Here is a 24,926-nt window from a genome sequence, read left to right as displayed (position 1 = left end):
AATTAATCAAATGACATACAAAGGTATAATGCAATGAGTTCTTGTAAAATAAAAAGGATAAACACAGAATTGATAAACTCACATATGATCAAGATTCTATTGCTGGGAAGAGCAGAAAATGGGACACTCTACAACATCAGATTGACTCCCCAAAAGTGAACAATTTCTTAAAGTTACACTACAGTTATAAAACTGCTACAGGGCCCAAATTCACCCCTGCCTGTGATGTCAGAACTAGATAGTATGTATAAATGCAAATAAGGTTTTACGAATAAAACCATTTTTCCAGTCAGGATTTATTTATCCTGTCCCAACTTCTCACCATAATGGCTTATAAATATGATTTTACCTCCACACAACAGGTCATAAATTTCCCTTCATCTGTGTACAGCACATATCTCCTGTAAGTATTATATTGGAGAAAAAAAAATTATAGGACAATTAAAACATACTGACTCTTCAGTATTGCCTCTCCTCTAACACCGACGTCATGTTCCCAAGTCATGCACAACATGGTGATAAATGTAGTCTTTCCACAGTGTGATAATACCTTGCTACAAGTTAGGCATTTAAAAATACTTTTTCTACGGTGTTACGCTGAAAAAAAATTTGACCCAATTGACCAGCTTGAATTCGTAATTAACATATAACCCCGTCTCAGCAGTCGAAATATCTGAGACATCCCAGATGTGTGTTGCATATCAGTGTCCTGAAAGAGATATTTCCAAAGGCTTTAACTTTTGGGACCCACAATAAATTGATACAAGGTGCTTGTTCTGTAACCATGGGGTCTGGGTTCTCTTATCTACAAACACTCTGGTTAGAACAGTGTAACATAATCAAAGGGACACTTTAATTTAGATTCAATGTAAGGACTTAATCCCTGGCTGTACACATCTCCTCTGAACCGTATCAAGCCATTATTAGGAATTAATTCAAAACACACATATTTTCAGTTTTATATGCCTAGAAATTAACTTGCACATGACACCCATTATTTTATTATCCTTCATTTATATAGCCCTTACATATTATTCAGCCCTTTTACAGAGAATATCATTGGCATCTGTCTCTTTGGGAGCTTACCATACACATTCCCCATACACAATAAACACTGGATGGTATGAAACTTTCATTCACATGAAGAAACCCTGTGAATCCAATGCAGTAAAAAAATGTTTTACTAAAGCACGTAGCTTTCACAAACTTGGCAGATCTCAGGTCTTCTTTATCCTCTCTAATCAGATGTGACAACCCTTCCAAAAAAATCTATTTTAAAAAAAGGTGTAGGTGATAATTTACTCTTCAAATTAAAAGCATCTCTAAAACTAACCAAACTGTCTATAACCCTATATTTTTTTTTCCCCATTTAGATTTGCTTACTGTCAATTTTAAAAGAATGAAAGCTTAAAATCTGAATGTTTACCTACTTCTACGATGGTGCTACTAAGACTGCTTGCAGAGCTCACCATTTAGTAGAGTTCTACTGTTTTGCTTCATCTTTCCCAGAATCCCTTCATCACCACCCAGAACCCTTCTGTCAATCTAATTGAGTTGTGATAAGTAGACAAATATAAATGTGACATCATTGGGTACATGGCCAAATCAGGAAAGCACCGAATATATGACAGAGAGCAGGCAAAGACAAAAGCTCCTAAGTTTCCAAAAAGCCTGAACAGAGAGGGGACATAAAAAGATATGTCTTGCATATGCAGTCAGCGCCGGTGCTAGGGTCCTTGGCGCCCTAGGCACAGTATGAAAATCGGCACCCCCCCCCCTTTAAAAATCCGGGCCGCCCCCTTTAAAAAATCGGCTCCCCCTCTGTCAAAATTGGCGCTGCGCTTCCCTCCCCTCAGCTCCCCATGTCTTTCTTTAACTTACCTGCATGAAGCTGCTCCTCTCTGCTCTGTCTTCTCCCCTCCACTCACAGACACTGTCAGGCCGTGATGATGTCATCATCATGGCCTGTCACTGTCAGTGAGCGGAGGGGAGGAGACAGAGCAGAGAGGAGCAGCTTCATGCAGGTAAGATTCATAGCCCCTTCCTTCCTCTCCTCCCCATGGATTTCCGTTTTAAATGACCATAGTAATTTTTTTTTTTAATTTCGAGGCGCCCTGCAGACTGTATGCAGTATACTCCCATGTGTTTGATACAATTAAGCAAAGTACATTTGAGGTTAGTTTGCTTTTAAAAGAGAACACTACACAGATTACTAAATTCTCTGGAAAGACAGTATCTAGTTACTAACTTTTTTTCACTTTGGGAGACCCATTTCTAAAGTACATGGATGCACACAGCCAGGCCCTAGCTTATAATGAATGGTATTTAATGATCAACCACAATGAACCACAAAGCTTCAATGATCAACCACACACCCACTAGAATCAAGCAGGTGAAAGGTGTTGAAGCTCATCCTATTGTCTGTCTGTTACAAATGCTTGTTGAACCACCTGCCCTTCCAAGTGCTGAATACTGACTCCCCAGTATTGCCTCTCCTCTAACACTGATGTCATGTTCCCAAGGCCCCATCGAACACTGAGGGTTATGCACAATATGTTGGGAAATGCAGTCTTTCCACAGTGTGGCAATACTTTGTTACAAGGTAGGTATTTAAAAATACTTCTGCTACGATGTTACGCGCAAAACAAAAAAAATTAAACGGTAATTGGTAATTTTCATTAGAAAACAAAAAATAAACTGAACTTTTTCTATTGGGAAGAAGGTTTGTGAAAAGTAGAGTTTTTATTTGACACTAATGTATCAAAGGTTATGCATTATCGAGTGGACACACACACACAGTTAAGCATAGACGTCTGGAGTGTGGCCCTTGCCTCTTACATCCCTCATGTAATCTGGTCATGCCTAAAAATGGATTGCTAAAAATGGACAAACTTTGTCTTAAAAGGTGGTAGAGCCCTGGGGGCTGCCAAGTTACTCTAAATCCCCTGAATGAAAATCAGAGAATGTGACTGGAAGGGACTATCGCTAGCTGCTATCAGGAGATTGCTGCTTCTAATTTTGGGGCTTTACTATGAATGTATCAGTCCTGTACATGCTCAGAAGAGGCCCTCCCATTGTACTCTTCTGAGAGGAGAGTGGTGGTGAAGAAAGCCCTAAATTTTCGGATACAGACCTAGCAGTGAATGGGGGTATGCCCATCTAATGTTACTGGGGGAGGGGTAAGGAGCAGTTAATAAAAGTGAGGGGTGGAGTGAAAATCAGTCTCTAGGATCCAGGACAATGATGGTATCTGATGGATTTTCCAGTAGCTGTTGCTGAATTTTGAGATATTTTATTTTGTGATGTTTTGATTTTTCCTTTTTTCTCTTCTGTTGGTACCTGGCCTGGTATGGCGTTTGTATTTTTGGTGGTCCTGGATCATTTTGTTGCCAGAAAACGCAGTGCAGTCGGCAGCCAATGATTGGTGGGTGCACATTAATGTAGTGGGAATTCTGAACCAGTTTCCCTTCGAAAAGTCGGCAATAGTTTTGGTGCAAGTACCGCCCTTTTGTGGCGGCTTGTGGTTGCGCTCCTTTCAGCCCAGAGGGGTAGCTGGTTCTGTATTGCCCAGAATTATTAATCTCTGTTGAAGGTTGATGTGTGCGCCCAGGTGATGAAGTTGTTACCCGCATTGTTAATATCCAGAGGGGAAGTTGACCTGCGTTGTGATGTTTTCTCCTCCACCATACAGTTTTTTGTAGTTATTTGCAGATACATTTAAATTAGACTAAAATCCCTGTACACTGTTTAAACTATAAGGCAGCACTGTTCCTCCTGCATTATAAAACATAACATATGACATATTTGAACGCTTCAGTTCCACTTAAATGGATATCAATTATTAATGTGCCTATTCATGAACAACTGGATTTACCGAATACAAACAAGGACAACCATATTTAACATGGTAGCTTAACAAATAATAAATTAAACAATATGACCAAAATGAGTACAAACACTTTCATGGCAACAATGAATAAATGAAACATGAATCCTTGTTAAACCAGTTTTATCTTTCTTTTTTTAGATTGATAAATAAAGTATTTAAAGAACCCAGATCACATGGTTGTGTCCTTATTGTGGAGACACTGAATGAATAAATGTAGAATGAATAAAGCAAAGATGGATGTTGGATTTCCAAATCAGAGGCTGAATTGTGGCTGATATAGTGTGACTAGTCTACTTTACTCAGCTCACCAAACAAAGCAATGCAAATAAGTGACTTTAGTATAATATACACACACACACACGTATTATTAAATAACTGAATATAAACAAAATCTTGTTTAATGAAAGTAAGTAAGCAAAAAGGCGCTCAGTTACACCCAACGAAGTGAAAACAGTGCACACCAATAGAAAATTATTATAACATGCAGAGAAGGCTGCTACTCATCTTATAGCACCTATTGGCAGATGCAGAAGATGAAACACAAAAAAACAGAAGTGCCACACATAATGCAAAACAGTATTATATATTGTGGTGAATCAATAACCACAGAATAAATATGAAGCTTATCTGGTATTTGCACTGATGTGAATAGGATCAATCCAGCAGAAGACTACAAGTCAAAGGAGAAATACAAAAAGAAATACAAAAGTGTAGTATGTTCCTTAAAAGCAAAATATCAAATCTAAAATTCTATTAAAAGTAAAGTGCATCTTAGGCTGTCAGCAACAAAAAATTGTAATAGAATTAAATAGAATTTTTTACATTCTTAAACAATTCTTGTAAGAAGTCTGAATGTTGAAAGGCGTCAAGATTTGTCTGGAACCATCATTTCTACAAGCCTCTATTAGGGACTTCTTTGTGGCCAGGAAGTGATAACATCGTGGCCAGGAAGTGATAACAAGTGATAACATCGACGTGGTGTTGCAGAATCCAGATAAGCTATATTTATCTTTGTCTGCATTTTTTATGAATTTTCTATGTTTTATTTATTTTTTGCTAACAGCCCAAGTTGCACTTTACTTTTAAAAGATTCCTGGATCTGATGTTTTGCTTTTAAGCAACATACTACACTATTGTATTTCTCCTTTGAGTTGTAGTCGTCCGCTGGATTGATCATCATCATTATGGAATACTACAAAGGAAGACTACTATTCACATCACTGCATATTATACTTGCCAACTCTCCCGGAATTCCAGGTAGGTCTCCCGGAATTCCAGGTAGGTCTCCCGGGCTCCTGGGAGAGCAGGCAATTCTCCTGCATCCTGGCCACTTCCTAGTGAAAAGGGCAGGATGTGAGCCTCAATGATGCAATTCGCGATGAATCGCGTCATTTTGGACCCGTCCCCCGTGAGGTATTACCCGCAACCCACCCTCTTCTGGGAGCTCCCGGAGTTAAAAAAAAAAAAAAAAAAAGTAGGCAAGTATAGTGCATATACCAGATGAGCTTCATATTTATTCTATTTCGGTACAAAGTTGTCGATTAACCACTATATATAATATTGCTTGAAGATTGTTTTACACTGTGTGGCGCTTCTGCTTTTAGTGTTTCACAAACAAAATGTTATTGAAAGCCAGCAACCAAACATGAAGCCTTACAGAAACATTCAGTGCCATAACCTGCTGCAAGCATAAAAGAGAATACATACAAAATAAAAAGCAAAAACAAATAACTACTGCATTATTCACTGCTCTTCTGAAGTATTGCCTGGCACAAATTCTCTCTCGGCTTTCACAATGAAAACAGACCTATCCTGCCACACACACACACACACACACACACACACACACACACACAGCATGGGAAACAAATAGACAGCACAATATATTTGTACAAAATAGACAGTAAAATTATACATTACTTACATAGATTTCACTGTGATCAAAACGCTTTTTGAGGTTGTTGATAAATGTTTCTTCATTGAGTGGTTCTAAGAGCACCATATCACCGACGCCTATCATATTATCTAGGAGTGAGGTTTTACCCTCCATCTTGGCCATGGTGCCCTACAAAAAAACAAAAGAAAAGCGGTCATAATATGAAACAAAACAAATGTATTCGATAGTATTGTGATTATTAAGAGACAGTACTGGAGGGATTCAATTAGTTGCCGTGATGCGTCTCTGGAACATTCCGTAGAGAGACAATCTCCGCTCATTTTCTCTTGAGTCCCATGCAGATGCGAGGAGAAAATGAGCGAAGATTCTGTACCGTATCAGCCGGCAATGCGCGCAGCCGGACACTACAGTTATGTCTAGTGGCATATAGTGGCTAATTGAATACCCCCTACAAACCATAACATTTGACAAATTTATATAAAATTATACATTTAAAAAAAAAAAAAAATGTCCTCTCTCTAGATTGTTATAGGGACAGTAGCATTAGTTCATTTATCTCAGGATGGCATTAATGATCTATTTCTATGGGATCCAGCTGTACAGAATTTAGAGACCATCAGAGAGATAGCAATGGAATATAGTCTCCACCTCTCAGGTTGAACCCATGGCTGGACAATGAGTGTCTGTGAGCCACAACAAGTTAATACTATGAATGAAAACACTACACCCATTTGCAGTTTGATATGACTAGTAAGTAGCTTGCATATGACAAGATGTAAATTACAGACGAAAAAAAAAAGCGAGTTCTGATGTCATCACCACAATATTAATTAAAAACATATGTGCACATTATCACAGAGCTCAAGGGATTCTTCTAGTAGCTATATAATTTACAATAAGGAGTAAAAGTTATGCTTAAACATTTATAATCATACCTTGCAATTAATTCAATCTACTGAATATAGGATGCTAAATTAAAACCTTTTAAGTGAATTATTCTGCATTCCCTGCCCCCAAATCAACTGCCACATAACAGGAATGTGTAGTTGTTAATCTATTAGGCCCTTTAGGTCACTCACCTGCAAAAAGGCAAAACATGCCCATGAACCTTAAATCAGTAGCGAAAGTTCAACCTTATATCAGTAGTGAAAGTTCAACCTTATATCAGTAGTGAAAGTTTAACGTGTAGATGCTGTTAAGTAAAAGTATATGGCCTACACTTTACAGTCATTCGAGACGCCATGTCTCATACCAAGTACAGACAACTTTGTGGTATAAATAAATGTATGTAACCAAGTTTGTACTTTCAGCTAGGTCAAGATTTTGGAATAGAGCTGTAAAGTAAAGACATAGTAACTTTTTTTTTTTTTTTTACGTATATAGAATATGGGGAGTACTGGTAAATAATACCTTTTGGTCCATTGTGTATATCTAAACCCCAACAAAAGACCACATAAGTTTGACTTAACCTTTAGTTAGCTTCCACAAAATCTTTTAGGCAAGCCAAGTTGCAAGCATTCTCGCCATTATCTCATCCCATCCCTAAATCTATTTAAGGTTATTGATGCATTATAATTCTCTTAACTACAACAGCTTGAGACATATTCTGGTGACTGGGAGTTATACATGGATATATAGTAACAAGTTTTCAACTTGGACAACTATACTACGCAATCACTGGGGCATATTCAATTAGGACTTGTAGCTGCGTGTGTAATGTGTCATTACAGTACCGCAACATCACGGAAATACGCAATGTTTTGGTACTGGGACCCGTGCAGCCGCGTGTAATTGCGGCCACGAATCGTAAATGAATATGCCCCACTGTTTGAGCATTTATGTGATGTGCATTAACATCCCCTAATGAGACAAACTGCTGATTGCCAACGGAAAAAAAAAATCTCAAACTCTAGAAACTAATTTGATTCAACTGTTGTACAAAGAACATTACATACCTATGACCAATCAAAGTAGGCAATAGAAGTCACCAGCAATTGAAACATAAGGCACCCCTGGAGTTTCTTCTCTGGGCTCCATAATAGTTGACTGGCAAAGGAATATATAGCCATAGAGTGACTATCTATCCAATGGAATTACCCCTATCAGAATACTGATTCTAAACTAAAAGATTAAAAAGGGTAAAATATTTTACCTATGATATTAACTGATCATATTAGTAGAGGTTCAGAATGATCTCTATTATCTAATGCATAATTCAGGAGTGATGGGAACTACTAAATGTAGAGACTGTCAGGTACTAGAAAGGAGGGGGGTTCTTTTCCTCCTAATTTTAATCTATTTCAAAAATTTTAATCAATATATTTTAATATTTCACTTGGGTCAATATAGCACTATACCAAACCATTAGAACTATTTTAATTTATTAAGAAATAAACTTTTAATTTTTAAATAACAAAAATCTAAATGATTATGTCTTAGTACTGGTAATAAATATATACAATGTGCCTCTGATATTAGAACTTTTTCTTCTCTTGAAATAATTCTAAAAAGCAGAATGTTGACATGCACTTACGTATGCACTAGCTGGATAACACATGTAACAAGCATCTGCATTTTTGCACTCTTTAAAAATAAACTAAAATAATGGCTAAGCACTGAATCTGCAACTCCAAAATTAGATGTTTGCACTTTTTGTTTTTTTTGCATGTAATGGGCTAACAACTTGTGAGGTACCATTGTTCTTAACTGTCCCTCTTCTATAGTGTAAAATCTAGTCAATCGTTCTTCATCTGAGAGCTTCAATACCATTATCAACTTAGTTGCTCCTCTTTGTACTCGTCTTCTCCAGTTCCAAGACATGTTTTGTGACTGAACTGCATATTTAAAGTAAGGCTCAAAGGCAAAATATATATATATATATATATATATATATATATATATATATATATAGGGGGGGGCAAATCATCAAGAAATAATTTAATCTGATGTTATACAGTATGCTGATGACTTATTGGCTACAGTAACAGACCCTGTTAGTATTCCACCAAAATTGGTAGTGTAGTAAGATATATGGGCAATCCTCCAAATCGCTGTGAACATGAATATTTCAGACGGAGTCGCCAGTGGCCTTCACAATGCCTTTCCTGTCGCATGACATCCTAAACATCTATTACACTTACATTTATCATCCGATCTGTCTAAAGGTACACAGAGAGTTGAAAGGCTAGGTCATGAAATAATATTCTCATGGCTTTCGAGAATATACCGGTAGTCTAATAATAATGAAAACACTTCCACAGATTTTATATGTTCTCCAGGCAATCTTGATAAAAGGCACCCTGGAGTTTCTTCTCTGGGCCCAGGAAATTGATTGGAGGAGAAGGAAGGGGGGGGTGAGCTTGGTTTAAATACGAGTTAATATGCAACTGTATAGCCAAAGGGGGATTACAGTTACCACTGTTCTAAGAATATTCTCACACTATAATGATGAGCAGATTAATGGAGTGGACCTGATCAGATGTTGCAAAAATGGAAAATCACTTTACTTATATGACAGCAAATATTTTAGAAATTAGGCACCTGGTGATTGGACCCAACCTGAAATGTTGGAAAAGCTTTAGAACAACTCAGAGACCTTTCCTCTCCGGCGTCTTTGCTTAGTCTCAACTACACATAGTCCAAACTCTTCCCTTGGGCTCAAGTCCAGATCTATGGGAGCATGGACTCAGGCAGGATTGAAGCTGTGTGACAGCTGGTGGTAAGGAGGGGGTAATAAATTACTTCCTGGAGATGCAAGAGAAATTGTCCTTCTCAGCTCATTAGCATTGGACATACTTACAGACTTTTGGTCAGGTAATGACCTCTTTAAAAAAACATAAACAAAAAAAATGTGAAAGCCCTCCCACCATTTCCCCCTAATACGTTATTTCAAAACTTTACAGGATGTCCTAGATTACATGCTTCACGTTCCAATATGTTTAGGCTTGGAATATGGACTTGCCAGGAACTATAGATGAAAAAGATTGGCCAAAAATATTCCAGATGATGCTTGCTCGCCTGGCGTGTCAGTGGTTGAGGCTCAATTTAAGATCTTGCCAAGGTGTTATAAGACACCGAGTGTGCTATATAAATTCTCCCATAAAACACCAGCAAAATTCTGCTGATGTAACTCAGCAACAGGCACCTTTGTCCAGTGGTACACTAATCAGTGTCTACAGGCAACAGTGAAACTTGGTGGAGGCTTCTTCGCAGTTCAGTTCTGCAATGGAGTTTGGGATTTGGTCAGGATTTATGGTGTCCTCAATGCTGAGAAATACAGGCAGGTACTTATGCATCATGCAATACCATCAGGGAGGCATTTGATTGACTCCAACTTTATTCTGCAGCGGGACAATGCCCCCAAACATACAGCCAATGTCATTAAGAACTATCTTCATCCTAAAGAAGGACAAGGAGTCCTGAAAAAGTGATGATATGGCCCCCACTGAGCCCTGATCTCAACATCATTGAGTTTGCATGGGATAACCTGAAGACATAGAAGGATTTGAGCAAGCCTACATCCTCAGAAGATCTGTGGCTAGTTCTCCAAGATGTTTGGAACAACCCCCCCTGACAAGTTTCTTCATTAACTGTGTGCAAGTGTACCTAGAAGAATTGATGCTCTTTTGAAAGCAAAGGGTGGTCACACCAAATATTGATTTGATTTAGATTTCTCTTCTGTTCATTCACTTTGCTAATTGATTCAAATAAACTATTAACACTTCTATTTTTGAAAGCATTCTTAGTTTGCAGCATTTTTTCCATACCGGCCTCAAAATTTTGCACAGTACTGTATATATGGGCAGCACGGTGGCTAAGTGGTTAGCACTTCTGCCTTACAGCACTGGGGTCATGAGTTCAATTCCCGACCATGGCCTTATCTGTGTGGAGTTGGTATGTTCTCCCAGTGTTTGCGTTTCCTCCGGGTGCTCCGGTTTCCTCCCACACTCCAAAAACATACTGGTAAGTTAATTGGCTGCTAACAAATTGACCATAGTGCGTGTGTGTGAATTTAGACTGTAAGCCCCAATGGGGCAGAGACTGATGTGAGTGAGTTCTCTGTACAGCGCTGCAAAATTAGTGGCGCTATATAAATAAATGGTAATAAATATTACATCAATAAACTTATAGGCAATATTTTATTATTATTTATACAAAATTTCCAAAAGTTCTAAATGTTTAACACAAAGTTGTATTGCGAAACTTAAAAACAGTGTTTTAATGTATATAACTGGGTCAATAACAGTGGTCAGTTTCTATTTAGCACCACTAAATAGAAATGCAAATTGAAATTCAACGGCAACTGGAACTTTAATATATACATAAAAGCTCCCATAGAATAAAATAATGTATGTTGTGTAAAGCTATATATTATCTAGCCAAGTACAATATTTTGTCCTTTAATTATGTACTCTGATAAGCTCACATATTGGAAATAAAGCTTTAAATGGTTCTTTTGCAAACCAGTTTTCTTATATGTACAATAACGTTAGATTTAGGTGTTTTAACTTGCAAAGCAGCTTATACTCCTTTTTAGTATGTAATGAAGGCAAGATACTGAAAGGGAAAGTAATTTGGGTGTGGTTCTAGGCTTTCTGAATGTGCATCATAAAATTTCCCCACACTGCTGGTATGTAGGGTTGGGCCTACCTAATCTGCCGAAGTTGATATTGTGTCCTTCTCATCCCTTTAACCATTATAAGCATTTGTGCTAATGTGATGTGCTAAAGCCAGTCACTTAAAAGAATTTTAATAATTACCAAGAACACAGAAACCTCTAATTCAGACCATGCATCAAGATAATAAAAAGACAAACTTCCCTACATTTTATTACACCACAAAGCTTAAAGCAGCATTCACACATAGAAGATTTATACATTTTAAGCATGCATCTCATTTTTTTTAGCAATCCTCCTACAAATCATTATCTCCTTTTCAATAGCTCTCTGGTTGACAAACAAAAATGGCTGCCAGACACAGAACTAAAGGTCAGTCTGTTACACAGACCAGCTCACAGCATGTCGTGTGATGTAAGAATGGGAAGGAGGATACAGTGCAAACAAAGCTTAGAGAGAAGTAACAAATTCCAATGCATAGGATAGGATTCCGGCTTTAAGATATTTGCCTTAGGTTCCTCATAGATCCACCTCTACTGGTTGCTCAGACAAAGTTTCCCTTTCCTTGTTCTCAACACAAATTGGCTAACGCGGCATGCGCTTATTACCGTTAATATGGTATAAGTGCGCTTATTACCGTTAATATGGTATAAGTGCGCAGTATTACCGTTAATATGGTATAAGTGCGCAGTATTACCGTTAGTATGGTAATTTTAATGCTGAGTGCTGCGAGCAAATGTACAGGTTAAAATTTCTGCATTACCGGTAATATAATTAGCGCCGTGTTATTCTTACAATAATTGAATCGGCCCCAAAGTATTCAAAACTTATCTTGAAAGCAAAAATTTCCAGGAACATTTCAAATTACTACATTGAGTTGTACACAGCACAGAGTATACTCTAGTCTAACAAGCTAGTGACTTATGATCGGATAGCTTAGAATTCAGTCTACTTTAACTTTCTTTCCCACGCTGGTCACCTAAATGATGAAACCTCCAATCACTCCTTCATTAGGTATGCTGGCACTAATAAATTATGATAGAATGGTTGTACACTGAATAAACAAGTAACTCCCAAGTTATATACATTTCTCAGCCATTGACTTCAAAATTGCGTCACCAAATCCAATAGTTACATTTTGTAAAACCATATAGTAAACACATTAATGAATGCTTGATGTTTCTTTTATGACCAACATCTGGCAGCTGTTCCACATGCTGGCATGTTTATGTTCCCTTCTGAAATTCATTCATTGCCTGTTTGACGCATACACAAAGTTGTGTTTATTACTTGGAAGAAGTAGGAACTTCTAGTAAGCACTAATTACCTAGTAAATGTCATAAAAACAAAAAAAAATAGTATTAAAACGAACACCAGACACAGTAGAGTAACATTCTGAATATAAACTCAAGTCATATGAAAAATTAACACCTGTATTGTTTTAATGTGTACAAATGAGAAAAAAAAATGTCCTTTACCAAAAATAAATATATTATATACATACATATACACAATTACATTAGGATTAGTGTATAGTCAATGTAATTAGTAATTATGCAAATCTCAATAATTATGAATGGGTAATTGTTACAAGACCCATAATCCATTTTCTTATAATATTACTGTGAAGACCCACATATATGCGTATATGCATGCCTCATATATACAGTATAGCAATGCCCATGCTCAGTTCCAACTACAAATTCTGTATCTTGCATACAAAGTCTGTGCTCCCTATCACCTTGCCTATGATGACACTTAATATTAAAATGTATAGAGGGCTGTAAGGAGACTTTGTCATTAATGTACAATTTATTCTAGCCAAAAAACAAAACAAAAAAGCACACTTCCTTGCCTTTACAAAGATGTACTCAATGTTACGAGCCGCGGCGGTGCTCACCGCCGCCGCGACTCGTCTCCTGGTCTCCCCGAAGTCCCGGCCGCCACCTTGACGACCGGGGCGTCACCTCCGGCCGCCACGTTGACGACCGGGGCGTCACCTCCGGCCGCCACCTTGACGACCGGGGCGTCACCTCCGGCCGCCACCTTGACGACCGGGACACAAGGCAACGGCCGGACGCTTTCTCCGCAGCGCCGCGTCCCTCTAATAAATGAAAGCAGGGCGCATGCGCAAATTGGCCTGTTCTCTGGATTCGCTGTCTGCCATTAACCTCTGCTCCTGGGTTCTCCACAGCTGGTACACATCACACGACCCTTTGTAGTCTGCGGCCAAGTCTGTCCCCACCACTAGGGGCTCCAGTGAACACCAGACTGCCAGAGCAGACCCCGTTGTTGTACTGGCTGGAGGGGTTCCTGACACTCATGTACAATTTAAGATGCAAATCATCATAGATAAGAATACTTACATCTATTCTAGGGGAATATTTAAGAATGTTTACAAAAACAGTTTTTATTTTTTTCTAAAAAATCTGCTGTATATACTAATGAATTTGTAGTTAGGAGAAACTTAATGTAGGAAAGAGTTATACTTTTCATATAGCCAAATGACCATTGTTTAAATAATATATTCTAGCTGGACATCCACCTCCATATGACATAAATGTGTAGAACAATAGATTTGCACTGCCAAGGTAAAACAGCATCCACAATCAATCATTAAATTTTAACAGAGCTGCTCCTTGCCCTTAGTGTGGCTGCCGGAAACAGTTCTCCCAGCGCTTCCTTTGTTCTGAAACACTACACATACAGCCTATTGGGGTGTGACCACATGGACCAATAGGAATCCATAAGCATGGAGCTTGCAGCTTTCTATTGGCTCTCCAGTTCACAATCATTTTCAGTGGTCATTTTTGAATGGTGAACAAGCAACTTTTTCCAGCACTATACTACAGAAACAGAGGAGCTGCTCAATGGAAAATGATTCTATTAATCTGCTTTACTAAGCAGTCAATAGCTGTAAACCAAATGCATGAAGTAAAATATTTGCTGCACTAGAGCAAGTGGGGTGGTGTGTGAAATATGTTCGTGTAGTAATCAGTCTGTCTGGATTTCAGCATAATAGACTTGCAGAGAGATCTACACCAGAACAAGGTTACTCATCTGTTTTCCTTTCAAAGGATTCCATTATTTGTTAAAAGGCTTCTGTATAGTTCAGTAAATGTTAAGACTCCCAGATGTTAATAGCTAAAGTCTAAAGAGTATTAACCACAGATGTGAGAAGACCAATCAGCCATATATGCTTTTTTTTCTCCTCTAGAGAAATAATGGCAATTCTTGAAAGGTTTGGAGATTTCAGTAAAGATATAGTACTTCTAATTCTCTGTTCTTATATTTATTTACACCATCAACATTCCACATTTTTTGTATCCCACGTAATCCATTAAATTACATGTGTACCAGACATACTGCTAACAAAAAGAATTACAGACAAGCTGCATTATGTGAACTTTGGCTCCATCCAACAGACCATTAAAATGCTGGTTGTATTCACCACCTGCTTTGAAGTATAGATGTTGTCACACTTTATTGCTCTAATTCTAAACACATGATACAAATATTATACCCATTATTTAACAGAAGAATACCCATTTCTAATATTTTAAAAGAAAACTCCCAGGAACAATAATGTTCTTAAAAGGAACATTTTTTCCACCCAAACAGCTAAATTTTGGTGTTCCTGCTGCTAGGACACCTATCAAACGCAGCTCCTTTAAGGAGAGCAAAGCAAAAAAAGCATTGGAGGTGGATTTAAATTGAAAATGTGGGGACAAATTTAGGTTTGGGGTAGGGCATCTCCTAGATTTACTGTAAATTTCAGTATAAAAATAAAGCTATCAAATATCTGTGTGCTACATGAAAAAACATCCGGTATTTTCCTTGCATGAAAACTAATAAATTCATTTGCACCCCTTGCATTGTAACATGGTTTGTCCAGGATCAAACTCACTCCTATCTTTGCCTTGCTCTCTCCTTAATGACTCAGACCCGTGTGTGTATTGTAGGAAATATAGATTGTAAGCTCACTGGTGCAGGGACTAATGTGAAGGTTTAAAAATTCTATGCAAAATGTTAATCTTCTGTTAAACGTCTGAAACTTTTTCATATATATTTGGAAATGCTCTTTTATACAAGTAAATTTGCAAGCTTTACACACACACACACACACACACCATAAAAAATAATATTTAATAGCAAGGAAAGAAAGTTAAGATGCCTATGAACATACAGGATAGGCGGACTGTGACCGGAAAAAAGTTCTTTAGTTTATTGTGTCTAGCCCAGGGGAAAGTACATGCTAGACATAGTTTTATGCTATTCTTCTATGCAGGCAATGAACTTCAATGAAAATGTGTCTGCTACATCTTTGCCTGTTCTTTTCAGCCCTTTCCACACCAAACCACTCTGTCACGGTCATTCCCTGACCCCAATGCTGTCATACATCTCTTGCCAACAGACTATGTCCCCAAGCTATTGCACTGGGAGAAGATTATCTCACATCAAAAAGATTGACAGGACAGCTCTGGGTCAAGACGATAAACAATGGTAAATGATGGTGCCAGCATTTCTACTTGCAGAGCTACCATGATAGAAACAAGATAATGTCATATAACAAAACTATTTCATATATTAATCCCTTAATCTTACAGCCGCAGTCCAGATTCAAAGACCTCAAAACAAGTGGGGCCAACATGAATATGGGTGGAGTTTCGACCAAAAGTGGGCCTGTGTGTGTGGACAGGGGCAAAGTTTGGGTGGAATGGAAATGGGGCTTATTTTGTCCCGATTTCACAAAGTAGAAATATTGGGAGCAAATACAAAGAGAAACAAAAATGTAAGGTTAGCTGATAATATATAGCTGGCTCACTTTGAACTGATTCGTTAACATTTAGAAATGTTTTTTTTCTATTTAAATGGAAGCATTTAGGTTCACATTGACTAAATTATCTGTTTAATAGGCTCACTGATAGGAAATCATTGGGTATGAAGGGGGCTTATGCTACTTGGTAAAATATATCCATACTAGCTATAAAGCATTTAAACATATAATATATAGAAAAGTAAAGTTATAAAATAGTTATGAGACATTAGCAGATGCTCCTAAATGCTTAACATCTACTACGAATACAGATCCCCACAAATCACATCCAACAAACTCACTACACAATTGTTATTTTTATTTTTTTGAGCTTTTGGTCTACAATCTGGAGGTTGTAAATATAGGTATAATTAAAAAGAGCCAGGACAAATTAATGGTGTTATTGGCTCTAAATCAATAAAATAGGGAAATATAATGTTCATTCAAGAAAACAGTAAAAATTAAGAATGATAACCAAGGACTTTATTAGAAATTTCATATCTCAATCTTACCACATAACATAGAATGCATTGGATTTTAAATGTACATTACAATTAATAGAAGCAGTGTCATATCCGTGACATATTTACAGAATACATGCAATGCTTTATACTATTGCATTTAATTGTGCCATCAAGTGACTACAGTGTGTATCAGACTTAAAGGGTGTGAAATTAGCAACATCTTTAATAAGTATAATTAACAGTTTACAATTTGGATCTGACAAACCCTTTATGTCCTCATAACAGGCATATTTAAGGGAACACCTATGAAAAATACAATATTCATAATAGTAATTTCACAGAAAGTAGCCCAACAGTCCAAATAGATTTTTTTGTTAGAGAACTTAAGGTCCTTGTTGTCTGCACACACTAAGACCTACCCAACAGCAGTAAGAACATTCTGTAAAACTTCTCTGCTATGCAGTTTGTGTTATTACAGGTTTTGGGGGTGTATTCCAGTTCAGTAGTGTGTGTTAAATTTTTCCCATGCTTGACATATTTTAGGTGCTATTAAATTCATTATTGTTCAACAATCTTGATGTGTGCTACTTCTTCTAGTCTGTACCAATATTCAACCTTTACATCCTCATAGGCGTCTGCATCAGTAACGGCACCACCACTGTATGGTATAATATTTGGGTATCAGTGTATTGGGTATTGTAATATTATGGTCCATTCCACAATAACCAACAAATATGTAGATCAGAAGTAAAGACAACATGTCGTATAGATATACCAACATGAGAAAGGTGGACTACAGGTTCTTTGACAGCTATGAGACATAACAACCCACACCCAAGAATCCAAATTGTGTATATTGAGGGGCTCGTTATACAAACCAATTCCATAATAAAGCATGAAATGACAGTTAAAGATGATCCTGTCCAAAACGAGCTTACAATCTAGAAGGCGGTGAAAACAATAAAGGGAGGGAATAACAATTATAGCTGCTGGAGGAAAAAATGCATATACTGCAAGACAGAAGCATAAGCAGGGGCTGGCTGGCAAATTTTAGACTAGGTGGCTCGGCGGCCTATTAAGAACATTCCAAAGGAAGTGGGGGGGGGGGAAATAAATAAAATACAGGTAACCCGGTGATCCAGCCCAAGATAGCCCACTAGAGATGCCCCCAGCTCAGCCAGCCCCTAATAATCAGACACCAATATTAAAGTAGCCAATGGCAACTGGTCTTTTTTGTGCAGCTACAGCTGACGTGGTACGTTAGGATAAAGAGAAACAGTGAAAGGTGGAGAAGTGAAAGTTGAACTAGTCTTTGAAGAAATCTTAAGACACTCAGCTGCAGGCAACCATGACTACCCTTCACTATTTGCATTAACGGAACCTCCTTCCTGTTCTGGAAAAGGCTTACACTTTTGTACTAAACAGGCACTCTCAGTTATTCACCAGCTTAGAATAGATGTATGTTTAGTATATTTGTAGGACACCATGCTCACTGCAGAACACAGAGCCATGATACTTGTTCCCCATGCTGGCAGAAGTTTGCCCCCAAGGATGCTGTGGAAATCACCAAAGGAGAAACAGAGATGGCAACAGCATGACAGTTGAATTTACGGAGTCCAACAGCTGAATTGAGAAAGTATTCCATCAGATCTTTAAAACAAACAAATCCCTTTGGATTGGTCTGTATGTATTTACAAGTCTAAATATCTGCTGTTCATGGGTCATTTGCCAATCCCCCTAAAAAGTAAACATAACTAAAATTCCTATGTGTTAAGGAGATATCCCCATAAGATACAATGTAATAAATTGTTCTCAGGCTATACACACTGCTCCTACTTTGTGTAATATTTACAATTTATGCAATACTTTGTATAAGCTCATGAAAATGTATCCATTTAAAAAATGCAACAATGTTGACTTGCACGGTTTCAGATCTTCTAAACAGTCCTGTGAGGACACTCCTCGGGCACTACGCTGTAATGTCCCACTTTTTTTTTACACATTTTTAACTATTGTAGATTTATGAGAAGACGAATATATGGGAGGTAGTCCACAGAACTAAAGGACAACCATCTTTAACTGCTGTTCTCATGCAAATATTGGGCGGGTGCACCAAGTAGCCCAATGACTGCCCAACTCCACCTGCAACAAATCAGACTGTAAGAGGCCCTGAGAACCCATCAAAGGCCGACACACGACCCCTCCGCCCCCCATCTATCAGCCCAATCAGAATTCAGGAATTAATTACCACAATTCCAGGCTCCAGACCAAACAAAATAATGGTCCAAATGGCTCCTGCACAGGCCACAAATAATATGTTGTGTTCCAATTTCAAAATTCGGCACGTATGGGGAATGGCAACACCATTTTTGTAACTAAAATCCCTACAAGTAAATTACCTATTTGTAGCTACAAATATGATAATTTACGTAACTATTCCGCTAACTCTTTACCTCATTTGGCACAATTCGACAGTTAGCAGTCATCATTTCAACTCTATTCATAGACTATGAATTCCGTGAAATGAGGATTTACAAACACAGGGCCTCATATAGAATTAGGAGTAAATCCAACTAGCCAACTAGAAGATTCAGTTTTGCACCTTGGCAAAAACCATGTTGTGCTGCAGGAAGAGGGAATGTAAAATGTGTGGTAGAATTAAAGTTGGGAGGTGTGTGTGCCCTTGCTTATCTCTAAATGAAGGCTTCCCAGTATGTGTAGGCTGTATGGAAAATCAGGCATGCATGCAAAAACTAAATTGCATTTGCACCCCTCACATCTCAACATGATTTGTCCAGGTGTAAAGGTGTTCACTTAACTGTAATGGGCACATTTACCTACAACCGCATAAAATGAAAACTAGTTTTCAATCCATATGGCATTGATAAGGATTGAACTATTTCTCACATTTATGAAAAAATGTCAGCAGGGACAGCAGTCACAATAATCTGCTGTCCTTGTGAAGTTAAAAACTTACCTTTACCTGTCTCTTCATTACCAAAGCTGTTTTGTGATCCACAGCAGCCTTGTTCACATGCTCAGTCAGAAAACTTCAGGCATGTGCACAAGAATCTCTGCGCTTCACTGTTGTGTGACAATGCGCATGCGCTGTAGAGCTCTGCGCCGAACAGTGCTGAAAAATAGCAATAAAGGTAATGTACGGCAGGCTGAGCTGGCGTACATTAGCATACATGTAATAGCATTTTCATTCATTGTTAAATTGCGGTACATAATAGTCCCCATAGACATCTATGGGGACTGCTATGTATTACAAAAAAAGTACAAAGCAACAGATATCTATGATATCTGCTGTGATGCACTGTTGATAGATTAGGCAAATACTTCAATTGGCGTCTATCCCTCGAAAACAGCCGTTTTCGGGGAAACAACATGAAAATTTGGTTTAATAAATATGCCCCTAAATTAGGCCAAAAGTATGAATGGAAAAGTAAAAGCAAAACACAGCTTGTATTGCAGAAACTTCGTACCCCTCAGACGCTGCCTGTTCTGCTGCAAAACTCAATTTGTGCAAACCTTTACTCATAAATGTATATATTGCATTCTCAGCAGAAATACACAACTATCTATACATGCCGAGATGAAAAAACTTTACACAGTCACTTTTGTAACAAAAATGTCGATTTTTTATTTTTATTTTTTAAAGGGCGTTATCTTCGTTATACAGAAACATGTTTAATGTTACCAAAACATTCCCCTAGAGCAACCGTCTGCTGTGCACCACCTCCTTTGCTTGAGGTGTATAACACACAGAATGCCAAGACCTTCTGGCAATATTGTCAATAGATCCAACTATAAAGTGCATTGTAAACTGAGACTGCTGCTAAGCATTGTTTAAACAGTAATACATATTCTGTGCCAATATAATATATAATGCATTATCAGGTAAAAAAAACCAAGACAATTTAAACTACATAACCAAAAGGTAATACCAGCAACAGGTTTGTTTAAGTAAAAGTACAATAAAATAAATATATAACCCTGCATATGTTTTAACACCTTATCAGTGATTGCAAGTAACCTTCAAACAAGACCAATCTTCTGCCTACAAGCAAAACAGCTGATGCTTGTATTTCAAGTATTCTTTTTAATCTAATCTCTGGTTTAAGAAATCACAATAGCAATGAAGTCACATTTGCAGGATGCATAGAAATCTATTTAGAAAATGAATGTTTAATGAACACAATATTGAATCTCATTGTTTTTATTAGCATATATAATATTTATAAATGTCATGTAAACATATATCCCAACAAATAAAACCAAATAAAAAGCATAACAATAGTTTACCCAATGTGACAGATCAAATTTAACTAGTCAGAGGGCAGGTAATAGTTATTTTCTATGCCATAAAACTGTACAAAGACTAATAAATAAAGGGTCATCTTGACAAACATTCTCCAAAATCACTACCAGCGAATCAGCTTGCATCATCCTGGTCAGTAAGAGGTTAAAACTAATCAATAATGACAGTTTAGTCAACCCCTATGGCAGCAGAGGATCTTTCCTTAAACTCTTTTTGCTACATCCACCCATCCCAAAACAATGAGAGAGCTATAGAAGGAAGTAGGAGAATGCCTGATATTAATTAAAACGTTAACATTTTTCCCCAGTGTAAGCGAAATAGGAAGGATAACCAAGTTGGTGATTCACAGAGATTGCTATTTAAAGCTCAGTTTAGTGGCTTTTGCAGACAATCCTTGATACTCAAGATTTGTTTTTTGGATTGGATACTAGTTACTGGAACATCCATTCCAGAAAATGCATTGGTGGGAAAAGACCCCACGGAGGTGTGAATGTATAATATATCCACCACCACAAGCCCTGCCAAACGCCCTCGGAGTTATTACTTTATGTTATAAAACACACACTTATCATGTAAGATATACTCTTAACTTCTTAGTACGGAGACCTAAAAATATGTATTTCTTTCAAATTAAACTACTTTATGTAATTCTTTCTCTGTACTTAGAAGAAACTGCACACAATGGATCATTCTACCTCATTTCAAATCACTACATTTAATAAGCTACAAATCCGCCTCTGCAGAAGCAGCAATACCTGAAACTAAGGCAATTGGGTGAAAACGCTACTACTTAAACTCCTGGAAAAGAGCACAATCATTAAACACGGTGTATAATGCTAAATAACAAGTGACCAAGCCCATTACCAGTATGTCAAGGGTTACACTCTCCAATAGCGAGCACTGATCAAGCTTTTGTTCAGTGTCCCGCAGCTGCATGTTGATCTTTGTTACCAACACCAAGACTGGGCATTTAAATCTCGCTTACAAACCTGGGACACGTGGACCGTACAATAGAACTAACCACTCGCTCACTGTCCGACCAAGCATCATGCAGTAACTAAGAACAGACCCCATTTATGTTACATGTTTAAAGTTCGTGTTAGCAACATCATCGAACAATTATAATAAGTATACTATAGAGAGGCTCTTTAGCTTAAATAAACTAATTTCTATACACATATAACATACTTTACCTTTTGTAGGGAGAGATCCAAAAGTATACTACTCTATCCAATCGCTCTGCTATTAATCCACAAAGATAAAGTAGAGATTGTTCCCAGCCAAGTCTGAAAGGCTGGAAGCAGAAAGATAAAAGTATATATCCCGCAGCTCCTCTACCCAGGAAGCGTGTGAATGAATGGAAGCGCTAGTACTTCCTCTCAGTATGCCACTTTCTTGTTGCCCTGGGGAGAGGCCAGTATAGGGAGAGATATTAGCAAAAGATGTGCTCCTGCCTCCTTACCCACCTATAATGTTACAACGTCCCGCCCTCAGTCTTCCCTTGAGTTATGCAGACAGCGCCACCAGATGGACACAGTCACTTCTGCACTTTCCTCGATATGTTTAACTTGGAGACTGTTGCCAGACAATAGGTCAAGAACTGTGCGCGAGTGTATTGTACACACATTTTTGCAGGTTACTGTGCAAGTTCATAAAACTGATCTTTCAATTCAACTTACAATAGCATTTCTGTCAGCATACACTTGCAGCAAAACCCTATGGTTATATGTGATTTTAAGGCAGTGATGGGCTGCGGGCAACAGGCACCCATCTGAGCATTCTCATGTGGCTTCTTCCTGCATTATTGTCATATTTGTTTGTTAGAGGTTGTTATGCTTGTTTTAAATGCCTGCTGATATGTTATAATGGGCCTGATTCATCTTCGAACCTAAGTTCATTTCCGTGGCGTATCTTGTGTGAAATAGATCTGCGCATGCACTTGAACTGGACTCTAATAAACGCAATTTCATGCAATTTGGCGTTACCTGTCTGCGCAATGCAAATCTTTTCAAAGCTTCATGCATTGCAGAAAATCGCTTTCCCCATATTAATCTATGGGGACTGTGATGCTGAAATGTTTTTGCCTGAATGGAGGAGATTTCTGTGAAATCTCTTCCATTAGGCAGTTAATGCATGGCAACTATGCAGTTTTCGCATCTTTTAAATGTCAAATTAGCTTAATGCATAGAACCCTAAGAGTTGATTATTTGCATTATATACTTTATATATTGGCATGCATTCTGATGGGACTTAAATTGCACATATGCATGTACTTCTCCTGCACTCTGTTATGTTTGTCTACATACAGCAAGTAACATTTAGGCAGAGCGTGCTTATAATCAGATTCAAGTGAAACATATCTTAAGTTCCACATGGATTTGAATCTGTGCGAATGTGTACTCAATTTTTAAAAACGAAATTTGCGTGCAGGTTACGTTCAAAGATGAATCAGGTCCAACGTGCATCTTTTTTGAAGATTAGAGGGCTGTGCATGCAGCACCTGATGTGTATCAGGTTGCCTATCATTGTTGCAAGGTATCTTTAAAACTGGCAAAGTTTGGTAGCTTTACAACTATCTTTATTCTTATTCTTTTTCTTTGCCTATATTTTTTTTAATTATGAAATATACATTTGTCGAAGTCGTATAATTGGATGAACGAAAGTATTTTGGTTAATATTGTTTTGCCGTGCGATTGCGATTCGTACGCCACGTAACACAGATCCGTACGCCACCTAACACAGCGCGTGGTGCGATCGCACGGTAAAATACGCACGTACACACTCGCATTACAACATGTAGTTATTTATATAATTCATATTCACGCTAGTCCGTTAGACTGTAATTTATGAGCAGATAGTATTTGGTATATTATTAGTTTATAAAATATGATTATATGTACACTTCAGTGATATTTAAGATTCAGCTTATAGGAAAGGTGTCATGTCTAATATCATATTAATCCCCTTTACATCAGCAGCTGTTCGGTGCATTCGGCGAAGAGATCGCACATTGCATACTCTAGTTATTGATGTTAGGGAATAAACCTTTAATATGATATTAACTGTCAAATGCAAATGGACTGATTGTAATTGGAGTTTGGCCGGAAGAACAGAGCAGTTTGGGGGGAAGAACAGAGCTCATCCCCTGGAGAGACCCCCACCTTTGGATTCCTCAGATTGAATCAGCCTATGATGTGTAACCCCCTGGACCCTCCTGATGCCTGGACCAATAGAAGCAAGCTATACCACCTGCATTGTTTCACTGTATCTCTGTTTGCATATAAGCAGTAGCTCTCATGTAGTGTTCAGTCTACTCTGATCACAGTATTCAAGGGTGAATTACTGTGCACTGGTGCCCGTGGTTAGCGCAGCGTTATGTATTTATCTTTTGGTATTGGCTGTACTGTACTGTATTATATTACAATCATGTATTGAATTGTTAACTTGTTACATCTGCTAAAATAAATCACTTTGTGCGTTAGAAACACAATACAATCGCTTGGGCAATGCTTATTTGAAAATTATACAATTACTTTAATAATTTGGGGGCTCTTGAGTTTGGAGGTTACGTTGCCGGAAGGTATGCAACGCTGACGGAATTTGGTTCCTCAACAAAGGGGGGATATTGACGGACACGTCTCATACGGGAAAGAACGCAATGTGTTCAAAACCTGTTGTCCATTTTGTGTTGAGAAGCCGAATGTCCGCAGTTGCGTAATCTGAAGGAATGCTAACTAGAATCTAGGGACAAGAAAGAAAAATGTTTTTTTATATTGTCGTTTTGCGTTTTCAAAGGTATTGCATTGCCTAGTGTTTGTTTAGCGTGTATGAACTTCCGGTATTGTTACCACGTGTTTAAACAATCATGTTCATAGTTTGTTATATATGTAACATAGTCTACATATGTGTTAATATGTTCAT

General features: G+C 37.9%; 1 protein-coding gene across 3 annotated transcripts in view; it reads right to left on the bottom strand.

Moving 5' to 3' along the window:
* Positions 1–22,454, bottom strand: part of MYO1B (myosin IB) — a 172,366-nt gene extending 149,912 nt beyond the window's left edge. For 2 of the 3 annotated variants that reach the window (XM_075179931.1, XM_075179932.1), the window contains exons 1-2: positions 22,199–22,453; positions 5,814–5,954 (exon numbers count right to left, since the gene is read on the bottom strand). In XM_075179931.1, coding sequence (XP_075036032.1) covers positions 5,814–5,948 — 135 coding nt within the window. In that variant the 5' untranslated portion in view covers positions 5,949–5,954; positions 22,199–22,453. Of the gene's footprint in view, positions 1–5,813; positions 5,955–22,198 lie in introns of all 3 variants that reach the window. The other variant, XM_075179930.1, reaches the window with a different exon arrangement.
* Between the last annotated feature and the right edge of the window lie 2,472 nt (positions 22,455–24,926).

This window comes from Mixophyes fleayi, chromosome 7 (assembly GCF_038048845.1).
Source record: "Mixophyes fleayi isolate aMixFle1 chromosome 7, aMixFle1.hap1, whole genome shotgun sequence".
In the NCBI taxonomy this organism is placed as follows: domain Eukaryota; kingdom Metazoa; phylum Chordata; class Amphibia; order Anura; family Limnodynastidae; genus Mixophyes; species Mixophyes fleayi.
Note: the sequence above shows the minus strand (reverse complement) of the source record. Positions and strands in the feature narration are given on the sequence as shown.